Genomic DNA, 25,611 nt, shown 5'->3' with positions numbered 1-25,611 from the left:
AATTAATTAGGTTAAAACCAACTATTAACATATGAAGAGAAACGTCTCTTTGAGTCTCTTGGTGCCAAGTCTGGGTTAGAACAAAGGAAATGCAAACTCTGTAAACTTCAATATAATCAGCACTAAATGATAATCAACCTTAGTCTGTGACCTGGAGTAAACCTAAAATCAGAGGTGTGTCCTTAATCAGAGACCCACAATTCCACAGGAATATAATTCGGAAACCGAGGTGAATTCGGGACTTCAATCTGTGACCCCGCAAGGGAAGCAGTTGGAGTCCGCTGTTTACAGCGTATTGTTTTGTCATGTCGCATGGATGCATATTTTGCAGTCTGCTGCTGGCAGTGTTTTATGTTTTATATTTGATTGTATTTTGACTGTCGTTTTCATGTAAACCTTTTGCTTAACTTTCAATTCGACCCCAGCCTCTCCTCCTTCCTCCAGAAATCAGAACGAACACGTCTTTTGATATTTCTTAACACTAACACTCATTCAATTGTATCGACTAATCGATTAGTTGATTTAATCGACAGATCTGTAAATCTGAGTTTCTCTGCAAAGATTCATGCAAAATGATGCATATATTAAATAAGATAACGCCTCCTTTGCATATTTAAACACAACATTTCAGAAAACGTGTAATACAACAAAAAATTGCCTTAATGAAAGTAATCAAAGTAGGTTTCACGGTGATATCTCTTAGGTAAAATGTCAACCCTTAATTCTTGTGTTTACTAGAGATGTGCTCGTATGTAAAGCAGTATCTCTGGCCGTATATGTGTATGATGTCACTGACATTTTAAAAGGCTTTTTAGAACAAAAAAGCCACTTTAAAAAAATCTAACACACAGCATTGTGTATTTTCTTAGCCTCCCCTTTCGAATGCAACATTCAAATTACTAGACAAAAAATTATATCCTGAAAAAAGTGGGTTTTGAGGGATATAGCTCCATAGAGTCCCATTCATTCTGCACTGGCCTGTGAGCGCCCCCTATATGGAACTCTGGTGGAACTGCAACCAGTTCAGAAGCCGGAAGTAACGAGGGAGTGGAACTTCTTCCTATATTAGAAATTCTTTGCTAATAGCTACACTCTGTGTCTGTCTCATTGAGCTTGATTGAAAAGCTTGCGCACAACGTCATTCATTTCATTGGATCACTTGCTGGTGACGACGCAAGCTGTGGGCAGGCGGGTAGAAGCCGCTGATTGGCTGAGAAGCTTTCACTCAAAACTTTCCTCAGGCTGCTTATTGGATGAACTGCTAGATGGGTCAAAATGGGCGGGCCCGAGCCTAAAATGACCAATGGTAGCGCCGCGGATGGTGGCAGGGCGTTCTGAACTCTATGGGGAACTCACTTGATTCCTCTACCTGTTCCACTGTTAAAAATAGCGGCGCAACGTGGTGGGCGTTATCCTGGTAATTTCTCTGCGTGAGAAATACAAGGTGTGGCGTGTGAACGGGTTGAAATGCGTGTGTCTCACGCCCAATGACTGAGACTTGAGAGCCCTGGGTTATCCTGGGTTCAACAGCTATGCTGGGACACATTCAGGGCACCAGTGATATTCAGTTTAGTGAAACATAACAACTCTAAGACAGCTCCACTATGTTGATTTTTAGCCATGCTCGCGGCAAAGCTCTAGGCAGTATTGGTCTGTTGGTACACCACTTTGGTCCAGACTGAAATATCTCAACAGCTTTTGGATGGATTGACATGAAATTTGGTTCACACATTTATGTTCCACAGAGGATGAATGGTACATTATTTTGGTGATCCTCTGATTTATCTCCTAGCTCCACCAGCAGGTCAAAGTTTACTCATCCACTGAAATAGCTTAACATCTACTGGATGGATTGGTATACAATTGTGTACATAAATGAATGGTCCCCTGACTCTAGTGATCCCAGACTTTTCCTCTAGCGTCACCATGAGGTTCACATGTTTTTGCGTGAAATGTATCGACAACTATCCGGTGAAATGCCATGCCATTTGATGCAGACGTTCATTTTTCTCTTCAGGACAAATTGCAATTACTTTAGTGATCACAGGAATCATCTTCTAGCGCCATCGTCCTTGAGAAATTTCAATTTGTCAATTAGTTTGTTTTTTTGGTCAAACACCTGCAAACATTCCTCATCTGCCTCAGCTGTACATTATGTGTTTTGTTAATTTGTTATTTATGGCTACGATCCAGACTATGTGGACAGGCAAGACCATCTCTGTGTCCATCTCCATCTCTACATCAGAGGGGTAAACAGAGAAAAGGGTGGAAGAATTGAACACCGACTGTGACTTCTCTGCTGGGCATCTCTCTAGTCAGTGCAGTGTCAGACATTGAGCTGGATGGCCTCCGTGCCTGTTCCAGCAGGATGTTGGGAGCTGTGGTGTCCTTTCACCGAGACTTGACTGGATCCTGGAGTGTCGGTTTCATTCAACGAGGTGACTTTTTTTCTGTGTCAAAATTCTGCTTTATGATGAATCATGCAAGTTTAAGGAGCTGATGGGATAACATTTCACTGGAATCGTACCTCGTAAGATATCATGTTACAAATAAAAATCGAAAATGGATGTGTGTGCTGCTAATTATCAAATGCAAACACGCTAAACACAGTGACCGTGGTATACCTTCTAAACATCATCATCGTGGTTGTTTTTAAGTGATGCTGCCGTAATGTATTTGTGCTTGTGTGTGTGTGTGTGTGTGTGTGTGTGTGTGGGTGGGTGGGTGCGCGCGTGTGTGTGCACGTGTCGGTGTGTGTGTAATGTAGATGTAGATGATTTTATAAACAGAATTTGAAATGTATTGATAATAAAGATAGACATGACTAAATGGTCATCTACGAACAGTGAAAATGTTTGTGGAAAAAAGCCATTGTACACACTGATCTCAATACTGCACTTATGAGATAACATTGAACAAAGAAGTACATATAGTCACTAACAAAAACAATCCCCCAAAACAAGATGTGCAGAAAGGAAAATATTTCACAGACCCTCTGATGTTGTTAAGTGCTCGGCTGCACCAAACCAATTTTGCATCAAAAAAAGCCAGATGAAAAGAATTCAAAGCGACAGTGATATCATTTTCCCTGAAATCACTTGCAGTAACATTTTCTCTACAAATGCAGCATTCTTGATTTGGCAATTATAACATATTTTTCTTCTCAAAGTGTTGTACACAAATATAAAGTTTATAAATACTGTATACCTTATCACTTTCCAAGACTGACCTTCAGCTCATAATAAATAATTCTTTGTAAAGTGCTTGTAGTAGCGGATGTCCATTTTAATTTGAATTACCCGCAAAACTTGTTTTGCATATTTTATGTTGCTGTTTTGTATGCTGAGAAATGCTTCTTTAGAAAGCATAATAACACTTTCCGGTGTGTTTGCAAACATATTCTCTCAACAGAGTGCTTAAATATGTATGTGTGTCTGTGTGTGCTCTTTAGTTTTTTGTATGAATGCTTTTTTTTTATGATGAAAGCTGATTTCAAATTACTTGTGTCATAAGTTGTAACGCTTACTGCATTGTACAAGAAAATATATTGATGAAAGATATACAGATGTGTGAAAATAAGATCTCTTGTAGATGTCACAAATGTAAGGGAAACATACTAACCACATTCACAGAACAATAACAGAAATGGCTTCAGGAATAACATGCGAGGTTAGAGCCAGGTCAACAGTCATTTACACATTAACACATGGGAGCTGTCCAACACTGCTACAGTGCATCTCCACTGGGTCGACTACAGAAGCACTGAAATGGCTTACAGTGCCACGAGGGCATACATTTTTATACATGCATATATTTTCACTGTAATAGTGTCACTTGGCTAGCCTTCAGGGCTAAAGAATTTGGTTTCAGTGCCTTGCTCAGGCGCATGCTGACAGTAGCTACAAAGTCAATTCAGCCCCCTATAGCCAGCCTCTCCCAGCTCAAGTGAGTCTTCAAACTGGGAAACTTTCTGTTACAAGCTGGATTCTCCAGGCTACCATTGTAGTTTATTAACTGATTTTTTTAATGCACACTGGCACATTGAGTGCCCACAGCTAGAAATGTCTCACCAGTTCCTTACAGACACTCATTTCATATGGTATAAACAACATGAGTAAAGTCAGATAATGATGAGACTTTAATTTGCCGGTCACCTCAGGGCTTGCTGCTGGAAGATTTTGATGTTCTCCTAAAGACATTGCATATCAACCGCTCAGCCAGCCCAGTCTATTTCCATGTGCTTATTTGTGTTTAGAATGCATAATGCAGTAAATCCCAATATTATGACTGAAGGCAAACTGTGGATGAGCATTGTATTTAAAGATAATTTGGATTAGCTAAATGTGAAAAATAGCTGCAGCTTTGTTTAAAAAGGGGATTTAAATGTGTGCAGTGTCTACTTAAATATTAGTAAAACTGTCTGTCTACATTATAAAGACAACCTTACTGTCTAAAGGTAGTATTGATGTTATTGCAATGTGCCATACATATTGTATATACTTTGTATAAGTGTAATACTTTTGCAAATTGGTTTGCATGATTCCTGGAGATGGAGATTCATAGACATGACTCCAACTTTACAATAAGAAACAAATAAGTAGAAGTACCCTTTTTTTTTAAAGAGAAAAAAACGGCATCCTTATTTGCATGCAGAAAAATATTCTACCTCCACAATCAAACACATGGAGATCTGACTATTTGATGCTTGCTTTATCTTCCAAGCCTTGTCAAGAATTCTGTGGAGAATTCACAGCAGAGTGCACATATTGTTCATTTCCCAGCTCTACAATAAAAGAACACTTGGCAGAGGAGTACAGGCCAAACATGAAATGAATAACAGATGACTCCATGACATCTTTGTCCTATGACAAATGACTCTAAAGAAAGGAGGTTTGTATTTCTTGAAAGATACATGAAGCAAAAAATAAATGTTTTTTTTAATCATATTATCGGTTGTTTTTAATTAAAGCCATTGTTTTGAATGACTTGTCAAATTAACGCAGTGACAGTGTTACGGCAGTTACATCCATACCGTATGTATACAGACCTTTACATCATAATGCTGCAGGTACTGCAGATTTACTGAAGACTAAGGTGATGCAGACTCACTTCAGCGTTGGACTGCGGCATAAAGATGAGACAAGAGGATCATTCCAAGATCTGTGCAGCGCCATTCATGTCAGTGTACTTCAGAGCTTTGTGCCCATATATGGTAATCCTTGATTTGGTACTCTGGCCTGTAGAGCAGACCTTGTCAAGCAGGAGTCAGGATTTCAATTTTAAATCTGTGGGTCAGTGCAGTGGGAGCTGTGTTAAAGTGGGATAATCCCATGGACATGGCACCGTACCTCGAGGCCAGCACCGCCGTCTAATCTGCGTAGAGACTGAAGACCAGAGAACCATACACAAGAGGAAGAACCAGGATAACCTTGCGCAGTCAGCCAAATGAATCAGCATGCACTTTCATGAGAAGTGATAATCCTCCCATCATTCTATTGTTTCGAAATTCCTACAATATTTAGTTTTATAACGGTTTATGTCATTGCTTTTGGTTGATAGCTTGTGGATCGAATTACACTCAGTCCAAATACATTTTTTAATCATCTCTCTTCCTGCATATTAATCATAAAATAAATGTCTAAATGACAAAATAAATTATGCCTCTTTTTGTTCATCTTTCACCCAGAGTTCGACAGTTTTATTTAAAAGTAGTAAAAATGGATTGTTCGTTTGCTATACACCAACATGATATTTGAGTGAACAGAAACCCTTTTCATTCAACACATCCTGTGAAAACAATTCAACTGCCATAAAAAGCAGTGCGTCTTTTTCTTAGCTGTCTGATGTAGTAGATGCATAGGCGTAACTTACAGCGGGGATAATCAAAACTGGCCAGTGCAACACCCCCCCCACCCAAAAAAAAAAAAAAAAAAAAAACACTATAAATTGATGCAGAAAAGGCACACGTTGCAGAAAAAGTGTTTTGGAAAAAAGTTGAGATCTGAAATGTCAAACCCAAAGTTACGCCCTTGAGTAGATGACATGTTCTGTAGTCTTAGTAGGACGGGTTTTTTTACCGATGGGAATTTTCCTGATTACACGAGGAAAGGCAGCACCTGTTGGTGGAAACACTCATTGCCTTATGGCTGTATCCCATGTGACTGATGCTGTTGTCAGACATGAACAGGTGGATATACCTTTAAAAATTCATGAAAACTCTATTGAGCCGGAGGAGAGTGAAAGAAAGTGAATTAAACTGAGCCTTTTTCTAGCCTTTAGACTTTGACCCATTCTGAATCATTTGTATATCTTGTCAGCCTCGCCACATTATTGATGCCATTCATTATATGATTGAGGGGGAGGGGGGGGTTGGTGTTTTTGTGAGGTGAGTGGAGGTAGCCAGACCATTGCTGAGAGCAAGTTACACTGTGATGATTGATAGGAGGCGAGCTGCATAAACACTGGAGCTTTGGTTCCCTAAATGCAAGTGAGTGTTCTCTCTCTTGTTGCTGGCTCGGGGCGAAGCCATTAATAAACCCTGCAAATGATGATAGCTGTTGTATTGATTCTACTTTACACCCTCTATTCCACAGGCCCTTCTTGCTCCGATACTTTGCCTCAGTAAACACAGGCAACGAAACTGTTGACCCCGGCTGTCTCCATCATTGATCACACCGTTGATGTTGGGACACCACATTCTCTTTGTTTGCGTGGAAGCTTTATCCATCCACAAAGCTTGCTGATGGTACAAAATGGATCAATACAAGAGGAAAAATGAAAGCATGAGATTAAAAATTATAGATTTATCCCTGTGGAATATCCCAGCCCACTGCTTGACCTGCATACTACTGTACAAGACACCAGGAGACTTATGTTGCATTTCAAAACAAAGTCCTGCAGGAAAATTGTGTTCTCTGCACAATGTTTTCTAACAATGAGTAAAGATTTAATTTTCATCACCTCTTCATACTGACAAAAGAACAAATGAAAAATGAAATTCCAGAGTTAAGGCAGCTCACTACTGCCCGATCAAACAACTGTTTCTCTGCAGCCTGCAAACATTTCGCATTCTTTCCTGCCTTCAAATCCAATCCGGCTTTGTCTCACCCACGCCCCTCTCCCTCCTTCTCCCTCTCTGTGTTTCAACCATAGGTTTCAACTGCGCTTTGTTATTTGTAATGGAAATGACAAGTCGTGAGTCAAAGTGACATTATGAACAAAAATGTTACCCTGTGATTCCTGCAAGGCTAAATCACTCCTGCTCCATTCGTCATTCAGAATCAAATTAGAAACACTCTCGCAGAGCACCCATAACTAAAAAAAAACTCCAATGTAACATCTCCAATACCACTTGAAATCCTGAATGCTAGCCAATGTCTTTCCCTGAAGTTTCTCTGAGAGTAAGTTACAAACTTCCACACCTCTTTAGTGAGTTTGAAATCTGCTGGAGAAATGGAGGGGATTCAACTTTTAAGTGGCAAATAAAAGGCTATTTATCTTTCTTCCCTCCTCTGAAATGGCTGGCTCCTCTTTTACTTTAACAAAGAAAAGACTTTATGGCATTGCCTCAGCCTCCTGCCGTTTGTCTTAGAGACTGATGGGCGGCGTCACATTTTTATGAAGCCGGAAAGTTTTTTTTTTCTTCTTTTAAATTAAGGTTCCTTTAGGTCAAACAATGAAGTAAGGAATAAAATAAGGAAGGCCAAATGGAAAATATAAATGTGTTTGAATGCTTAGTTGGTCAGAAGTGCAAACCACACAGACTTGGTTAAAAAAACACATTAATCAGTATATTGTGGAACATTAATCCCATTGGTGTGTGCTTATCTTCAAATTTTTAACTAAGTGCATTGAGGAACAATTCCCACAATACATGAATGCATGGCAAAACACTTCTTTTCTGCAGCTGTGGTCAGAAAAGCTCATGCTTTTGGTCAGGTATAACTATAATTCCTCTGACATTCCCTTCAATCAATTCTGGATGTTTAGCCTAGCCTAGACATTTTCCTCATTTCATCTGGGCTAATGGGACAATTGGAATCCTATTTGTGTCTCACTGTGCAGCCTATTACCATATGGAAATCTTGTTTAAAATACAGCATCACAGTTTTTCTTTTTTTTTGTTGCTAAATCAAATTCACTTTCCACTATCAAGGTTATTTCAGCATGCTGTGTATGGAGATTGCGTGTGCTTGTTAGTCAGTGGTTGGTTAATGCCAATGTTTTCCCCTCACACAAGGCACCAAAGTCCCCATTCACCCCCCCTTGTGACAGTGGTCCCCCTGCCTCGCTAAAGCAAGGGTGCCTTTCCCATCGCTTCCAAATTGACCCTTCAAGGTCCTTGTGCAGGAATTAAATTGCATTTATCTTCCATTAGAGGTATTATGGAAGCGTATGGTTTTAAAGAAATTGTTGGGACTTTGTGACAGTGGTGAACACTGTAGAGTAATATAATTATTATGGAAACAAGACAAAAGGTTGGTTTTCAGTGTTACAAGCGCCAAGGACTCACTTCAGGTTACTGTCTCTAAACTTTAAATGCAGATACAGGGACAGGGATAATTATTAACACTTCAATGGTAAATTACTAAAGTGTTGAGTTTGGCTCCTTTTGAATCATACAGTACAACATATCTAAAATGTGTCCAGGTAATATAATCGATGTGGATGACTTATGGTTATCATTGGGTGTTGAATCCTAATCTGTTTCAAGCCAGTTTCAATTAATGGCTTCTCTTTTTAAAGGTAATTCCCAACTCAAAAGAATAAAGTTCTGTTCATCTATTTTGTGGTAGTGTTGTGTAAATCTCTTGAGCTATTTGTACACACTTGCCAATTCAGAAAGAATGTCAGCGTTTATAAATAAGCTTGTGAGCTAACTATTTAGCTCGCACAACAGTAAACAATGTAACAAGCTAACCTGCTAACACGAGAGCTAACTTGCTCACATGTGAGGGATAATTGTTTTTATTAATCTATTGTTTTATTTTATAAAAAAATAATAATAAAAAGAGTTTGCATTGTGCAGCAGAAAATGGCTAGGTGAACTGATAACTAGAAAAACTATAGTATGCTCACTTATTCGTAGGTTAGCTCATTAGCTCGCCTACTAGCAAGTCAGCTCGCTTGCTAAATTGCTAAATCTTTCCGAATTTATAAGTGGGGACAATTACATATCCTTTTTAACCTAACAATGGCTGACTTTGTTTGCTTGTTCTTACAAAATAAAAAAATTAAGGAGAATAATTCAGAAAACAATAAGTCTTTTGTAAAAGACATTTTTAGAATGCTTGACTGATTGATTGTGGAATATTTAAAGGCCCTACATCGGCACAAAAGTGTTTTCAGATGTTGTCAGGTTTACTGTGTATTGGGTGGAGCAATGTTTGGTGTTTGCTGAGGTGAATATATACTTACACTATATAAGGAAAACCGTTTCAACAAAGAATCATTAAAGTGTGCGTTGCCCTGACAGGTGCAGAGACAGAAAAGTGTGTCCGGCCCACACAGTCCTGAGAAAACATCTAATCAAGATACAAGCATCACTTGAACTTCCTGGAAAACTGCTTATTAAAAAAACAATACATCTTTGCTGATGAAAGAACAAACAAAAATACACACACATCTTTCAACAATCAAGATTAAACACCTCCTGTTTTAACAGGAAATTGCATAAATTTGGGTGACAGTAGACGTTTGTGGGTTTAGGTGTTTATCAGGATGAAAATTCAGATTAGATGAGAAGCTGACTAAACAATATTATCATCTACCTGCTCATTAGCAGGAACCATTTTGAAAGAAACAATAGTTCTGAAGGAAAATGTACTGACAGATGCATTTGTGTTACTTTTGGACTTTGTCATACAACGCTCCATGCTGTGCAGTGCTTTACACACACAACCGTTTACAACAGAGCTGTGAAGCAAGTTTGCTCTAATGCAGATCCTGTACATGACAGAAACTCCCCTGCATTACCAAAAATAATGATTTGGTCTACATCAAGTTCACGAAAGCCTTATTCAGCCTTTTTCATTGTACTAATGTTGATAATGAGATAATGACTAATGTTGATGTTGAGATCTCAAGAAAGATGCACAAGTGTCAAAAACAGAACATTAATTAATTAATTCCTGCTACTTTATATATTTCCGGTCCACCAAAACTGTGCTCAGCTCAACTCCTTTTTGATCATTTTACATTTGTGTGATTATACTCTCCTTGTCTTTGCCTATGCTAAATCTTACCACTTTTGCTGCTGGAATAACCTATTTTCCCTAAAGGAATCAATAATTCTAACTCAATAGCCTAATCTAAAGACAAATGTTGCTCTACACTGCCACTGGCTACATGAGCATTGTAACCCAGATGCCAAATGTGCAAATCAGTAAAAACTACAGATGTCGCTTTAGAAAAGACTACCATAGAATGTCACAAATGAAATGAAATAAATGAGGTATTTCCAGTTGTAGTTGTTGACACTGTAGTCAGATAAAAATCACAAAGCATATTATCCCCGGACGGGGGTCCAGATGTTATAATTAACAATGTCCAGACATCTCCCAGTAAAAATGCTGCCATGATGGGGTGAAATCCAGAACCCTAAAACAGAATTTGTGTTAACATTATCAGCATAGGGCAAATAATCAAGTTTTGGGGGCTGTTCCCATAAAACATGTTCGTCTGTCACTGTTTTTTATCTGTTACAGCGTTGATGCGAATGTGACGTGCTTTTTTTTCTTCCAAATGTTACAAGATTATTTTCTGGTACAGTAACATTGATTTTTGCGGATTAATCAATTAGGAATTCAGTATCCTAGCCTAAGCAGTGGCAGCCACCCCAGCCGCCCACAAAATGATTTTCTGTTGATGTAAAGCAACAAAAAGCAAAGGAAACAGATGTCCTAGTTCTGTCTACACTGATTAATTGCCAAATAACCTCTGGGGGGGGGGTGTAGTGAAAAAATTACAAAAACTAAAAAAAACATGTCTATGGATAAACATATAAAGGATGCAGTGTCTTACTCACAACAATTACTGATTCTTCAGATGACACATACTGTAAAGTTATGTGAGTCTTATACTGCATATGTGTTCTTCAGAGGTGGTCATTCAAAGTTATACAGCTCTTTCTTTAGAGGCAAATAGAACCCCCTCCCTTTGGGGAAAGTGCCCCATGATCAGAGTTTAGAGGTAGCTAACTAAACACACAAATTACAAAAAACTCCTATCCATCTGACAAAAGTGATATTGATATGTTCTAATAAAAAGAAGCTGTATGGATAGTTACAGAATTGTAATTCAGAGCAAGTTATAATAGTTGCACGAGCTGTCCAATTTACATTATTTACTTATGTTGTCTAATTGAAATCCTTTCCTTCTCAACAGATGTGGAAGATAAAGGCAGATTTGAGTATCTTGTAAAATCCAATCATTTATCCTTGCAACCTTGTTAACACTTTTAAAATAGACCTTTTTCAAAATTGTCCAAAGCATGATTACTATAGCTAGCTATTACACACCTAAATTAAGTTTGTTACATCCGTTCCTATTCCACAAACATGTTTAATTTGTTGCTTTTAATCATTCTTGTACCGTAAATTGATTATCTCCTGTTGCTGAGTGCAATGTGACACCCATCAAATTTAATTTAAGCTCCACTTTTAGGCATTGTGATAACAAAGCAGCCTATCGATTGGAGGCAAATGTGGTATTGATCTCTTTAAGTCAGTATCCTCTTTTTATATCTTTTTTTAAATTATTTATTATTCATATACTGTATTAGCTTAGCACCCACCAACCTTATCTGTACAAATTCACATTGCTTTTGTGGCCAATTGTGACGCATTCCCCGGGTACTTTAGGATAAATTAAGCTGCAGCATCACCCGTAACCTTCCCCACATCCTAATCCATTGCTTTGGTTTCCTGCTCTCTTGATTGGATCAGTAACACATAGTTTCTCTAATTTTCTTGATTTTAATATTTACTAATGTACATTTACATTAAAAAATGCTTCCATATGGGAAACTGCCATCATGTGTGTTTATCTTTAAGTTTAAGTACAGCATGATGAAAGGTTACTATTTCTACAGGGTACTGTATCTAATACTACAGATCAAAGATCGAGCAGCAGTACTTGCTTAAGAAAATTGGCTTTTACAATATCTGTGCATTACGAGAGACACATTATATTATATGTAACCACTATTTCACTGACAGGCCCTAAGTGAAAGAGAGAGAGAGAAAAGTGAGAGAAGATGAGTTACGATCATTCAGCCATTCACCTTGCCCAATTAAGCAATGACAAGTAATTGTTCAAACAAATTGCAACAGGACATATCTGAGGCTCTCAGGGGTCATTTGCGTGATGTCAAATAATAAATAAAGACATAACTGGCTGACACGCTGCACACGGCTGTGAAAGATTAAACGGCCATATGGATAGAAGCAGGAACATCGCTGAGTGTGCTGTGATCTCTTCCCCGGGTGACGGCAGCCATTTAGAATACAGATGTTTAAATGTCTCCCTGTTGCTATGTGGGGAGACCTGCTTATCCCTAATCCAATCACCACATCCAACATTTTTACATCAATTTACCTTGTATCCTTTTAAAAGTATATGTCTGATGATATTGTGATGATATGTGTTTGTCAATATCATTACGTTTCATAAAAAGACCAAAACCAACAATGAATTGATCCTACTAACAAGTCTTGCCTGTGTAGCTAAACATTGGTATAGCTGATTTTCTCTGTATTGTTTAGCTCCATACATTGTTGTGCAAAAACTATTAAAAACACATCAATGAGCCTTTACACTAGTTGAATTGTTACCTCATAATAAAGATGGCCACTGTGGTTTATTTCAAGTCAAGGCCACATACACCGTCTTACTGTTTTTAATACTCATTAAAACCCAAAATATGTATTAATCTGCTGAAAATAGTCCCCAACAATTAACACTAATTTTTCCTTTTTAAGTAACATTTACTAAAAACTGCAGTGCCCAGCTGATTAAGGAAGCTATAAAGCCTAAAAAAATGAAGCTATACATTTGTGAGCTGTTTTTTAAGCAGGGCCTTATGGGCTTGTGGGAGGGAAGTCAGAAACTATTGAGAGATGGACTAACACATTGATGGTTTGGGGCTTTTTCCAGGGTTCGTCGAATATAAGAAACAATGCCAGCTTTATCTTTAATAAATTATTCAAAGAAACAACTTCTGATGAACCTAAAAGATATTTCTTTGTAAGAATCAGTTGATACAGTATGTTTAGGCTCCACCTTCTTCTTCATATTTTAATTTCTGTTCCAGGCTTAACCTCAACCCAGTCTAATATTGTCTGTTCCTTTCGGTATCTAGAAATAAATCAGCCAGGAGCAATGCAGAGTTGTTTGTGTTCCCCCTTTCGTCCTCTTCATTTTACATTCCCCACATGCGCTGATTCCTACCAACTCTGTGGCTAATGCTTGTAATCCTCCTCATCAAGCAGGGACGGCAGTTACTCCATTAGCAGAGTTTTTCATGTTGATGTCAGGAAGGCCATTGGTTTGCAAGGGAATCTTGTTAGGGTTCTTATTGACATTGTGTTTCATTAACTTGATTAATGACATCTATTGGGGCATGCTCCACAGTAATCAACATCTCTGCAGAGAGAGGCTGTCTGCAGTCAAATATGAGACTCTCTGGTCTTCTTCTGCCCACACTTCACTGGCCTCTCTGTGTCCTGTTTGTTTCCAAAGGCTGCAGTCAAAAATAATCTTATATTAAAGCATCTTGTGTCCATACCAGAGAGGAATACATCAGTTAAAGGTGCTCCTACTAAATTATTTAGTGATATAAATGCTCACTGTCCTGATGTTTGCTTTGATTTCTTCACCATTTAAATATTATTACAAGATATGCATTGCCAGGAAAGCCTTCTATTAGTGTGGCATTAAAGAAAAGGTCAAGAAATGTTTTTTGTCTAATACCAGTTTTAAAATCCTACACACCACACTCTAATTTAAATGTATTAAACTGTCAATAGGATAGCTTCCAAGTTAACATTTAATAAGGAGAACAGACATCTGATGTTTCCTAAAGTGTTTCTATAAGGCAAAGAGATTTCTTTCTCCATCTCTGTGTACCCTACATCTGCTTATATCTTCCTTTAGGAGGGCTCACATCCTGGGTCAGTGCATGAGGGATGAGAAGCTTCTTGCCCTCAAATACCCCAAGAAGGGGAACACTGGAGGCCACTGATTCCCAGCTCTAGGCAATGTATGGCAGTGAAAAGAGATACAAAAGCAGAGATCAAAACCCCCCACCTGGAATTCATATATACCTTTCATCATCAGTTATATTTGCTAGCGCTCTTAAGGGAGGGAGGGGAAAGCTGAGCTGGTGCAACTCCAAGCATGAGGCTGCTGGGTTGCCAGGGATGTTGCTGCTGTGGGAGCTCACTCGGATAATTTGCCTTTTCGGCTTACTTTCTTGGTACATTTTGCTCAAAACAATGCTATCTGGCAAAGTAAGTGCGCAAGTGCAGCAATGAATTAAGAGTATATACGCAATATAATATATCCGTTATTAAATGGCTTGCTTCAATACTAGATTCTGATTGGTCAATCATGGCATTCCACAGTCTAGTATTTCTGTATAACAGACCTTTGCCATGGACGGAGTTCTGATCATAGACTCTGGAGGACTATTTTTAAATCAATAAGCAACATCAGCGGCAAAGTTAACCGTCCCGACCGGGACGCAGGCATTATCAGCGGGTGACCTCTGTATAAGAAGCTGTGCAATAAGCCGTGTGGTAAGCCGTGTGATAAGCGGGATAATGTAATGCGAGCCAGTCATTATTCCCTGACACGGTGATGCAACACTTCAACAGAAAGTTCCACATCAGCTCCAGCCATGTTGGTTGTCGTGGTGGTGTGAAAATGCCTCAGCGGTGCACCTCTTTGCTATTTACTTTACTTTAGCTAGGTTTATGTTCGCCAAAGTGTCCCCCGCCTGAGGATGTGCAAACCAAAAATGTCGTCATCACATATTTTGCGTAAAGCGCGAAGGCTCCACAAGTTGCCAGTCAATGTCTGAAACCTGCCCAATATGAGATAAACTGTTGTGATTGGCCCCGTCCACGATCTGGCCAACGGAAAATCTGTTTGAACAGGATGATGCATCTGCCATAGCAAATAAAACATTAGCTCGCAGATTCGTCTGGTTGCTAATCGTGGCCAGGACACTCTTGAAAATGTTTTTATTTTTTTATTTTTATAAACAACGAGGCTTTGCTGGATAAATAAATGCAATTTTAATAATAATATAACAGTACTGTGGCAGAACAGATTGAGTGTAGACAATGATAGGGGGCTGCTGCTGCCGATGTGCTTCTTTCACTGCGTAGCCAGAGAAGAAGGCATAAAAGTGACTAAACTGTGTGTAGGGCTGCAGTGGATCTTTGGATCTAATGGAGCAATAAAGCCATTCACATTATCCTATACTCTTTCAATGCCTCTGTTAGTGCTGTGATGGTACATATTAAAGTGTGTAATCTCTGGCTGTTTACATGTTCTGGGATCAAATCTAACATTTGACCTCACCAATTGATTTTTGCTTGCATGTTCTCAAGCTTCACCAATTTTCTACAACACAGAACGTTCGCATTGGTAATATCTTCCCACGCCCGGTGCTCGACATCCAGCAGGCTAATGATATATGAGGCCAAGTGTACTCACCGTCCTCCCGAGACTTCTGAATGAAAGCATCAACGCCGCTTTCTCCGTAGTTCCCCTCTGAGGCCACTGTGGAGACATAGTTCCAGTGCATGGATTTGACAATGTCCACCATGGCCTGGGCCTGGTAGGTGTCTGGAGGCACAACACGTGAGAAGAAGTCGTAGCGGGTGTTGTCACTGAGCTCTGGAGCAGTGGAGGCGTAGCTCACCTGGGGGATCTGCACAGGAAAAATATTATTTTAAGCTTAAAGTAGCATCTAGTGACAATAGTTACAGGAAGGGAGTGAAGAATATAAGGGTGAGGCTTCTTTGTTTTGCACCTTTCAACAACAAGGCAATTCAAAGTGCTTTACATACAACATAAAAGACATTAAGACACATATAATAAAATAGAACATAAAAATATATAAAACAGATTAAACGGGAATAAAAATTACAGTGCAGTGCAAGATATGAATAAATAGTCCCACATATAATTGAATAAAATGCAGTGGTAAACAGAAATGTTTTATGATTTATGCACCTTAAGTTTTATTTGAAAAAAAGCTCAGGATATGTGGAGCATAAATGTGAATGTTGCTTCTCCGTGTTTAGGTTTGTCTCTGGGGACAGACCTGTCCTAGATCATCTAAGTCTCTGGGTCTGGGCGATTTATAATGTAGCAGCACATCAGAAATGTATTTTGGCCCTAAACCATTTAGAGCTTTCTAGACCAACAGTAGTGTTTTAAAAGTAAATTCCTTGACAAACAGGAAGCCGGTGTAAAGATCTGAGAAATTGTGAGTGATGTTATTCACTTTGTTGGTCTTAGTGGTGACTTGAGCAGCAGTGTTCTGAATCAGCTGCAGTTGTTTGAATTTTTGCAGAGACCTGTAAAGACAGAGTTAAGAGTAGTGAAGATACATTTTTGAGGTGATGGTAGGCAGATTTTGTAACTGTCCAAGTAGTTTCGCAATGCCAGACCTTCCTCCACAGCGCTGTGAAGGAAGGTCTGGCTAGTTCACACAGCATTCCAGGATGGGTGAAAAACCTGCTCTCGTTTATTGGCATTTCTTTTAACCAATCACAATCGTCATGTGCGCTAAGCACCGAAAGGAGCCACGGTGCCTCTGCAAAATAGCCTCGGGAATGAACTGTTTTGGTGGAACATGTGTATGTTCAAAGGTTGTTTTAGTCATGCAATAGAAAACTCAGATAGTCTAGCTAGCTGTCTGGATTTACCCTGCACAGATCTGAGGAGCAGTTAACCATAGTCCTCATAAATCCACCAGAGTTACAGCACAAAGAAAGCGGAAGGTGACGGACATCCGGCTCAAAAGAGTGACATCCGGCGGAATTTCCGGAGGCACCGGAACAATCCCAGAAGTGGAACGTCGTGGATATAGACTACTTTTCGAGTGACTACATGACTACTATATGACTACACCAAGTGATCTGGTTTGGTGGTCTATAAGTTTAGCGACTAAAGCTGGGCTCTGACTTTTAATTGCTCTTCTTCCAAAAGCAAATTTCTGTTTCATTTTTGACAAAGGAAAAAACATGAGACAAATAGAAAATAAAACCAGAATTCCAGGGAGAAGTCTGATGACAAGTTTCCTTCCTTTTGAGACTCAAAACAGAGATAGTGATCCTGAACCCCCACCGTGCCTTTAAACACCCAGCCTCAGTACTCCCTGATGCTGCAGCAGGCTGGACGGTTCACAAGCTGAGACGATAAGCATGTCACGCTCATAAGTAGGGGTCACTTGCTAAACATGTCTCTTTGCATCTTAGCAAAGCATGTGTTACACACTACTGTGCTGGATTAACTGTAGCTTCTTACTTTGATAAAAAGAAAAGATCAACTGCTACAGGGTACACAGTAGTAGCTTTTATGATAATAAAGCTTTTTAAATGCGAGAACTTGCATAATTGCAGGCTTCGGTTGCTCAAACTCAACTTTACTGATTTGTGTGCTGAAGACAAACATTACATAAGAAACTTGAATAGAAAAATAAATAGGTCAGCTAAAGCACAAAGCCTGTCTTGAGAGACCATCATTCGAAATTTTCTGGTGGTGGTTGTTGTGTTTCAACACAGGGGGCTGTTTTCCTGGGATTGCTCCATGTCAGTTTTTGTAATAGGTAAACTGTGTTCATGTAAATGGAATCTTTCATCCCTATGGCACACTGTGATTCACCAAACAGACGGCCAGGGTGATTCCTGGTAATGATACATAGTGTGCTTTTGATGAGGAGCTGTCGTCATGTTTTTGTGTCTCGAAACAAAATGAGGAGAAGGTACACTCAGTGAAACATGATCCTAATGAAAAACAGCCCCATTCTCCCTCTGGATGCATCTTTGCCATATGCAGCATTTCATTATCACAGACAGCAGACCCGCAGGCTGGGACACACACACACACACACACACACACACACACACACACACACACACACACACACACACACACACACACACACACCTATAACCCTTGATATTAAACAATCATGTTCCATAAAAGGTAAAAAGGTAGCACAACTCAGATTTAAAGTCGAGGAGGACAAAATACTCACATTTTGCCTTTCATAAGGCTCTGTGCCAAAACGCGTAAGCGTATTTCTATTATGAAGTGAGCCAATAAAACAACTGGAATGTGAGTATTTTGTCTTCAACTTTAAATATACTGTAGATTCTTTTTTTTTAAAACATGCTCATTTGATTTTGATTGATTGTTCAAGCGCAACCTCCTTCTCCTACCTTGATAAACATCTGACATAAAGGCAACCTCCTCCCATCAACATGGACACTGTTGGGGTCCAACTCACTTATTTGGGTAAAAATATTTTATTCAATTTTATTTAGTGTCAAATCATAACAGATTTTATCTCAGCACACTTTACAGATACAATCTATAATTTACAGAAACCTAATAATTCCAACCACCCAAGAACAACAGCTGCGGTGAGGAAAAACTTCCTTTAAACATGCAGAACCCTCTGGCAGAACCAACCCGTGGCTCTTTGGGGGGGTCGGGGGCAGAGAGAGAGAGAGAGAGAGAGAGAGAGAGAGAGAGTGATATACCAAAATATATAAATAAAATTGAACTGGAGTTTTATCATGTCTGGCCATAGGCCACAGAATGCCTGTGAAAAATGTACACAAAGAGCAAATACAGACTAGAAAAGAATAAAAATGTGTAAAGAAGGTTAGTTAGAAGGGATGTAAACAATGATCTGGGTGATATTAATGAGTTTGCATACTGTTTGCATCATTTGTGTAAGATTTATGGATTTGGGACACAGCTTATTTATCTATTTTTTGGGGGGGTGGATATTTGGACATAAGTGTGTTATGTGTCTGTTGTTTTTATGAATTCACACCAATTCAATGTCATCTTTGATTTCTCCAGTAACTGTAATATTGCATGGCTGCTTAATCTGTAACGCTTAATGATGTTGTGTTCACTCAACTGAAAAAGTGTGATCGTTTTGCTGCCATTTCACCACGAGGCATATGCGAGGAAACCCGCTTGCGGCTGGTTTACACCTGCTTTTAAGAAGCGGAGAATTTTCACCGCAAAATAGAGGAGCACTTTCACAGGCATTTTTTGTACATACCGCGGAATACATAATTAGGCGCACTTTACGCTTCCCCTCCCATCTCTTTATGGGAAACTTCCACTTTCCCCTTCACCCTCCCGTGAATGCATATGCATGACAAGGAAAAACGCAATTTGCCATTTTCAGTTTCTGCGACAGGCAGTCTGCGCTTTTACCTCAGTGCGGCCTGTTTGTACATACCTCGCCATGCTTTTACGCGCACGTTGCGAAACAAATACACCTGAAGTGGGCGCAAAAGTGTTAGTACATCTGGCCCTCAGTCTTTTCGACCGCAGCCTTATCCACAGCTTGCCAAGTTACCCAATCTCAATTTGAAATGTATTCATGAAGACAGGTAAGAGGTCAGAGTCCCTGAGTTAATTCACTTCAGGACCAGCACCTGAAGATGATTCCCTGAGAGAGCCTTAGCAGAGGGAAAAACATAAAATGATGTGGAAAACATAATAATGGAACTAAGTGTATTCATGGGCTGAAATGTGTAAGTACTTGCCTAACAAAACCTAACATACTACTGACTTAGGTTATTCAGGGAACAAAAAGAGAAGAAAACGTGAGGATATTTAGGGGATAAAGAGAAGAAAACTTAATAAAAGGCTCCTTGTATTTTCAGTACTAGTTTTCAGTGAAAATTAACACACAATATGTAATGTAATTGGAGTTACTGTTTTGTTCTGTTATTGTAATTAAAAATGGTTCCACTAATTAAGGACTTGGTTTGTTGCCAGATGTGTTGCTTTTTTCTTCATCAAGCTACCCTTTAACTGTTCCCTCCTATATCAGGCATCACATGGACCTGCACTGCACCAAGTGTTTCATCAAAATATACCAGAAACCAGGTAGGGTTCCCTGCTGAAAACGGAATAACTAAGTATGCGCGACATGTGCAGTTAAGGTCTAGAGAGCATCTTGTTATCTACCTTGCATCTGGAATGAACAAAAGTGATGAAAGCATTATTTTGAAGGAAATCCTTCAACAGAAAATGAATCATAGGTGAGAGTGAACAAGTTCGTTCCCCTGCCTAGCATGTGACTTTCTCAGCTAAAACACCCAGCAAAGTTTATGCTGAGGACTCAGCAGAGTGCAAAGCTGTTTAATTGTTTTGACTATTAGCAGGTACACTTTTGGGCCAAAAATAGCAGATTTCTGTAACACTGCGTCAGTTTCTGTGAAGGTGACAAGTTGACGTTTGCTGAGAGAGATGTGAAAATGTTCCATCTGGACCAGAATATTGCATGATCTCACTTATCAACCATCAGTTTGCGAATGCAGGGGGAAAATACTTATTTTATAAATATAGTTATGCATGTGATGGAACTTCACATGTGGTGCATGCTATTATGTCTATTTGACTGTATAAAAAAATAGCTTTTACTATAGCACCTGTCTCTGCTTGCTATCACATTTGAGTGTCAAAACTTCACAGTAACACAAATAACTCATATTACCATATGTGATGCCCTTTGGTGTCATTTAAGTGTTTTTGCTGTCTACATTGAGGAGGTGTGTCTTAACTTGTGTCTCCTGTTTGCAGGTCACTAATTAGAGTAACTCAGCTTATCTTGGTCTGGTGTGCTGAGGCCACTTAAGCTGCAGCACACCAAGGTTTGGTTATGTTTGGTTATGTTGTCCTAGGTTTGCTTTTTGCTGAGTTTACACTTTACAACACCAACATACACACACTCACCTATTTCACTCATGCACACCCTACACCACTAATGCTACGGATTTCTACATCCCATTTTGTATATAGTTAATTTGGTCTAATTTGGTTCAATTTGGTTTAATAAAGTATTATTTAAACATTTAACATGGTGTTGTCTCCCTCTTTGTTATGACCACCTGAGCCAGGTCATGACACCATATAACAATCTATTCCCTAAATCTGTGTGGAGACCTTTTTGTTTTTCCAGCATTATTTAAGACTTTTAAGTGACCACATTTATCTCAACTGCTGTTTGCTTTGTTGAGCATCCTGTTGAGATGAGGAGCAACTTAATGATGATAATGCTGGGTCCCAAGGTGTAGATGCAATATTTTTCTGTGCAAATGATGCTAGCATGCAAAAGGGCTGACTATATTTGCATCTGTAATTCAGACACCTGACAGAGCCTTGTAACCTGCAGTGTGTTCCAAATGCAGAGCATCTGCTTCAATCAAGTTGTATATGGAAAACATGGATGGGTAAACAGTTTATCCTGACTACTTGGCAATCTCATTTCACCACAGAGAAATGCCGTTTTAAAAACGTAGTATGAGCTAAGCCAAGCTGTTTCCTTAAGATCAAAATCAATAACTGTATTACAATTGTGTTAGTCTGAAAAAAGCAAATCCTGTGAATTACTCTAATTACACTAAAAGTGAAAAACTAAAAAACACTTTTACATTGTGATTAACATGCACACCATACAAAGTCCTGCCAATGGTTTCACACTAATCCACAGACTTACAGGTGGTGTAACGTGTAAAGATATGCAGCATTGCCAAAGTTTTATATGGAAGGAAATTCATTCAACATTTTGTTAGGCCTCAATGACACAGACAACGCATTCTGGTAAGTAACACTGAATGCAAACATAAGCTTTGTTTGTTTACAAAAAAAACTCCACGGGACACCTTTAATCAGAAATAATTGTTCATACACAGTGTAAAAGTTTCAAAGCAAGGGCTCTGGGAACTATCATAGTCCAAACAATAATTGATTCATTGAGAAAATAATCTGCAAATTAATCAGTCATTAAAATAATTGTTAGTTGCAGCCCTAATTTTAATTGACACATCTTTCCACATTTGTAAAAAAAAGTTTAATGTAGTAACAGTAATGATGAGAACACTGCTAAAATTTCAAAAATCGGCATAAAGCAAGTTTTTGTCTTTAAAAAATCCACACTTGACAATGGAGATATCTTTTATTCTCATGCTGCTGACTCTACCTCTCAATGACTCGATTATCATTGTGCTTTGCATTTCATTACAGGAGACAAATACGGTACTTGTCACTGACGTGTGACGTAGAAAAAAGTAGGCTGGTTTTCACTATCAACATGAAGAGAACTACATTCTCTTATCTTTATTTATGAAGGTCTCATAATATCACTTCCATTCTTGTATTTAAAACTGCTGACCAAACCACATCTGAGGATTGTTCAACTGGAGTTACCCCTGAACTTCGGTAGACTGTCTTCCACTACTTTGCACACTATAAATGGAATGAATTACAGAGGATATAAAAAAAAAATATGTCTCATGCCACTGGCCGATTTTTAACTTTTAACTTTGAATCTATCTTGATAGTCTCTTATGCTCTATGTAGCCTCAAAAAGATCTTCTCAAAGTGACTACCTGATTACATGAAGGTTACATAGATTTCTAGATACAGTAACTTGTAATGTTTTTGTTCAGTTTAATAAATTACTATGTAATGGCTAAGACATAATATTAGGCTTTAAATAAGTTTTAGTTTCCCAGCAGATCACATTACTCAACATGTTTTTGGTTCATGATAGGCATCTCTTTATAACAAAATGAAAATTTCTCTTAAATTATTATTTTATAAATTAGATAAACCCCCAGCTTTCTCATTAGATAAGCATATCATTTCCAAATGGTAACTTGAAAACATTTAGGGGAAAACCTGGGGACATGTTTATAACCAAATGCCAATGCCTGAAAGCAATTTCACCAACACCATCAGCATTTCGCAATTCTGCCTGCTGTCTTTAGACGAGTCATGATAATAATACACCAAAACATCTGCCAGGCTCCAAAGTCTGAACAGTTCAAGGTCTGCTTTTGCACTCCATGAACAGTTGGTTTTGAGCTACAGAACAGCAGAGCTCGCACTGCAAAAAGCTCCTCAGTCTCACACAGCGGAAGCTTTGTGTGTTGGCTGCAGTACAGCAAGGGCCGCATTATACCTAAGTGAGCAAAACAGCAGCGTACTCACTAAATTCAGGCAGATATAATGTCTGCAGTTTTATGCTTCAGCTTCATGCAGATTAAATTTACTGAAATTGCAGCATCTAATTTATGTTGTTTAACTATATAATGACCATTCACTACAGGAATAAAATCTGCAATGAAAACAACAATAATAATATTTTGTTTTCATGAATGCTCAGCATCTGCACAGACAGACAATAGAGACACACTGAGTCATTTCATTCACATACTGTAGCTTCTTAATTGAATTTAAGGCCTGAAAAGAAGTTTGGGTCTGGACAGCGGCTGCAAAAATAAAGACAAGTCGTTTAAATTTTGCAGTAAGGGATGCGGGTGAACACTTTGAGTCAAACGCACCACTTCAGTATCCAGGCTTTCTCCTTAATTGCTATCAGCTGCTGTTGACAGTGAGGGGAGATTAAAGTTTCACTTTGTCAGGGTAAGTGGAGCAGCAAATAGACGAGCCTCCTGAATAGAAAGCCAATTCCTGCATTATGATATAACAAAACAGATTCTCACTGCTCTGGGAATTGACAATGATTCACTGAACACAATGGGGACATTTGGCTATGATTCAGACCAATGCAATATAATATAAAGTACCTCTATAGTAGTGGAAATAAATTCAATAGCTTTATTAAATATTTGGACTTTCACAAAGGTGACTGTTCGTGTGTTTATTTAGATTCACTGCATATGAATAGGTTTTGGTCAATAGTTAATTGAGCTTAAATTGTAAACTGTGAGCAGACATAATGCTGCCTAATTCCAGTGCAGTCAGATATAGCCACACAATGTGGCCATACTGTCCACTGTCAAATCCCATGGAAACTGCCAATAAAATCTCTGAGCATGCTTTAGACCTTTTCACAACATTTCCATCTCTCCGATCTAACCTTTAATATTTTGACATTGAAATTGAGAGAAGAAGGCAAAGCCAATAACACTGAGCTCATCCTGATTTATCTTCCACTGAGACTGACATCATTCCTGCTTCAATCATGCAGATCACTCTGGGGAACCAAAGTCTCTCCACTGCCTACCTCAGCTCTACTGAAGGGATAGTGACTCTTCAGTTCAAAAAGTATTTGTCAACTGAGCAGAACTTGCTGCTGATCTGACCGTTAAGGATGAAGCACGATGAAGAAGTTGCCTCGAGAGGTTTGTTCTGAAACCTGGATAAAAACATCTAACTAAGTGATGTTAGAAATAATGTACAGCTGCCTTGATTTCTGAAATATTCTCCAGCTGAAGTATACACCCAACTTAAAACTATTCATACTATATTAAAGGCAGGGACGGTAATGTTGAAAAGCTAGCAAGATTTGAAAGTAGCATCTCCTTGCGACTCCGTCTAACCCCTCCCCCTGCCCTGGGGGCTACGACCCACACATAGACGTGCACGAGCACCGCTGTGTCGCTGCTTCAGAGCTGAGCGGAGAAAGGGCCGCAATTTTACTTTATGTCTCATTCAGCGGTAAGCAAACACCTAACATTGTCATACCAAAGGTTTAAAATAAACACGACTACTGTTGGCAATGCGCCGAAGATGCACGTTGGGCTAAGGCTCATACAGGGGAGGGGCACAGTACCTCAGCGGGGCTAGGAGGCTTTTCATTGGTTCTTTCCAAGGGGACCGTGAGGCAGTGATTGGTGGGCGTTTTTACAGGATTACAGCAACTACAGATGACGGATCGTTTTCACTCCTTTTTCAGAGCCCATACGTTAATTACTGCTGTCTGGGTGTAAAGAACATTTCAATCAATATATGAAAAAATGCATATTAATCAATAGTTTATTCCAACTTAAAGTCGTAATGTGTTGTGTGTATTTTCTCCAAAAGATGAAAACTTTTTCAGTGCTGATACAGATACCGATAACTGGGCTTTGGGTACTGGCCGACTGATCCGATTCCAGTGTAAGGAAGGGACTGGTTTTATTATTTTACATGTAAGGCAACACCATTATGAGGTGCACCTGAAGGCACCATAAGTTTATGAAAGGATCAACACCATGAACTCCCGTTAGAGCCCAAATGCTGTACCATTGATTGTTTTGATTTTTACATAATTGATGGCCCAGGGAAGGCAAAATGTTGCCACACGGTGACTTCAAGGAAGCAGGAGGATTTTCCAATTCTGTTGTTTCTCCGTCAGAGAGAAAATTAACATAATATGAACATAGAAGTTAATTTAATAGATTGGCCCCATTGTCAGCAATACTTGATTCAGTTATTTTGGTCAGTATTGGCCCGATATCAGATATCAGTATCTGATCGGTGCATCCCTAACTACATTTTTGAAGCCAATATTATACTTTTTATTTCACTATATTTGTTTGACAACTT

General features: G+C 39.0%; 1 protein-coding gene across 1 annotated transcript in view; it reads right to left on the bottom strand.

Annotated features, from left to right (window-relative positions):
• The window catches only part of LOC114554064 (metabotropic glutamate receptor 4), a 141,956-nt gene that overhangs the window by 68,321 nt on the left and 48,024 nt on the right, over positions 1–25,611 (bottom strand). The window contains exon 2 of the mRNA XM_028575640.1: positions 15,724–15,940. Within this exon, the coding sequence (XP_028431441.1) occupies positions 15,724–15,940 (217 nt within the window). The remainder of the gene's footprint in view (positions 1–15,723; positions 15,941–25,611) is intronic.

This window comes from Perca flavescens, chromosome 4 (genome assembly GCF_004354835.1).
Source record: "Perca flavescens isolate YP-PL-M2 chromosome 4, PFLA_1.0, whole genome shotgun sequence".
Taxonomy (NCBI): domain Eukaryota; kingdom Metazoa; phylum Chordata; class Actinopteri; order Perciformes; family Percidae; genus Perca; species Perca flavescens.
This window is presented reverse-complemented; position numbering and strand designations above follow the sequence as displayed.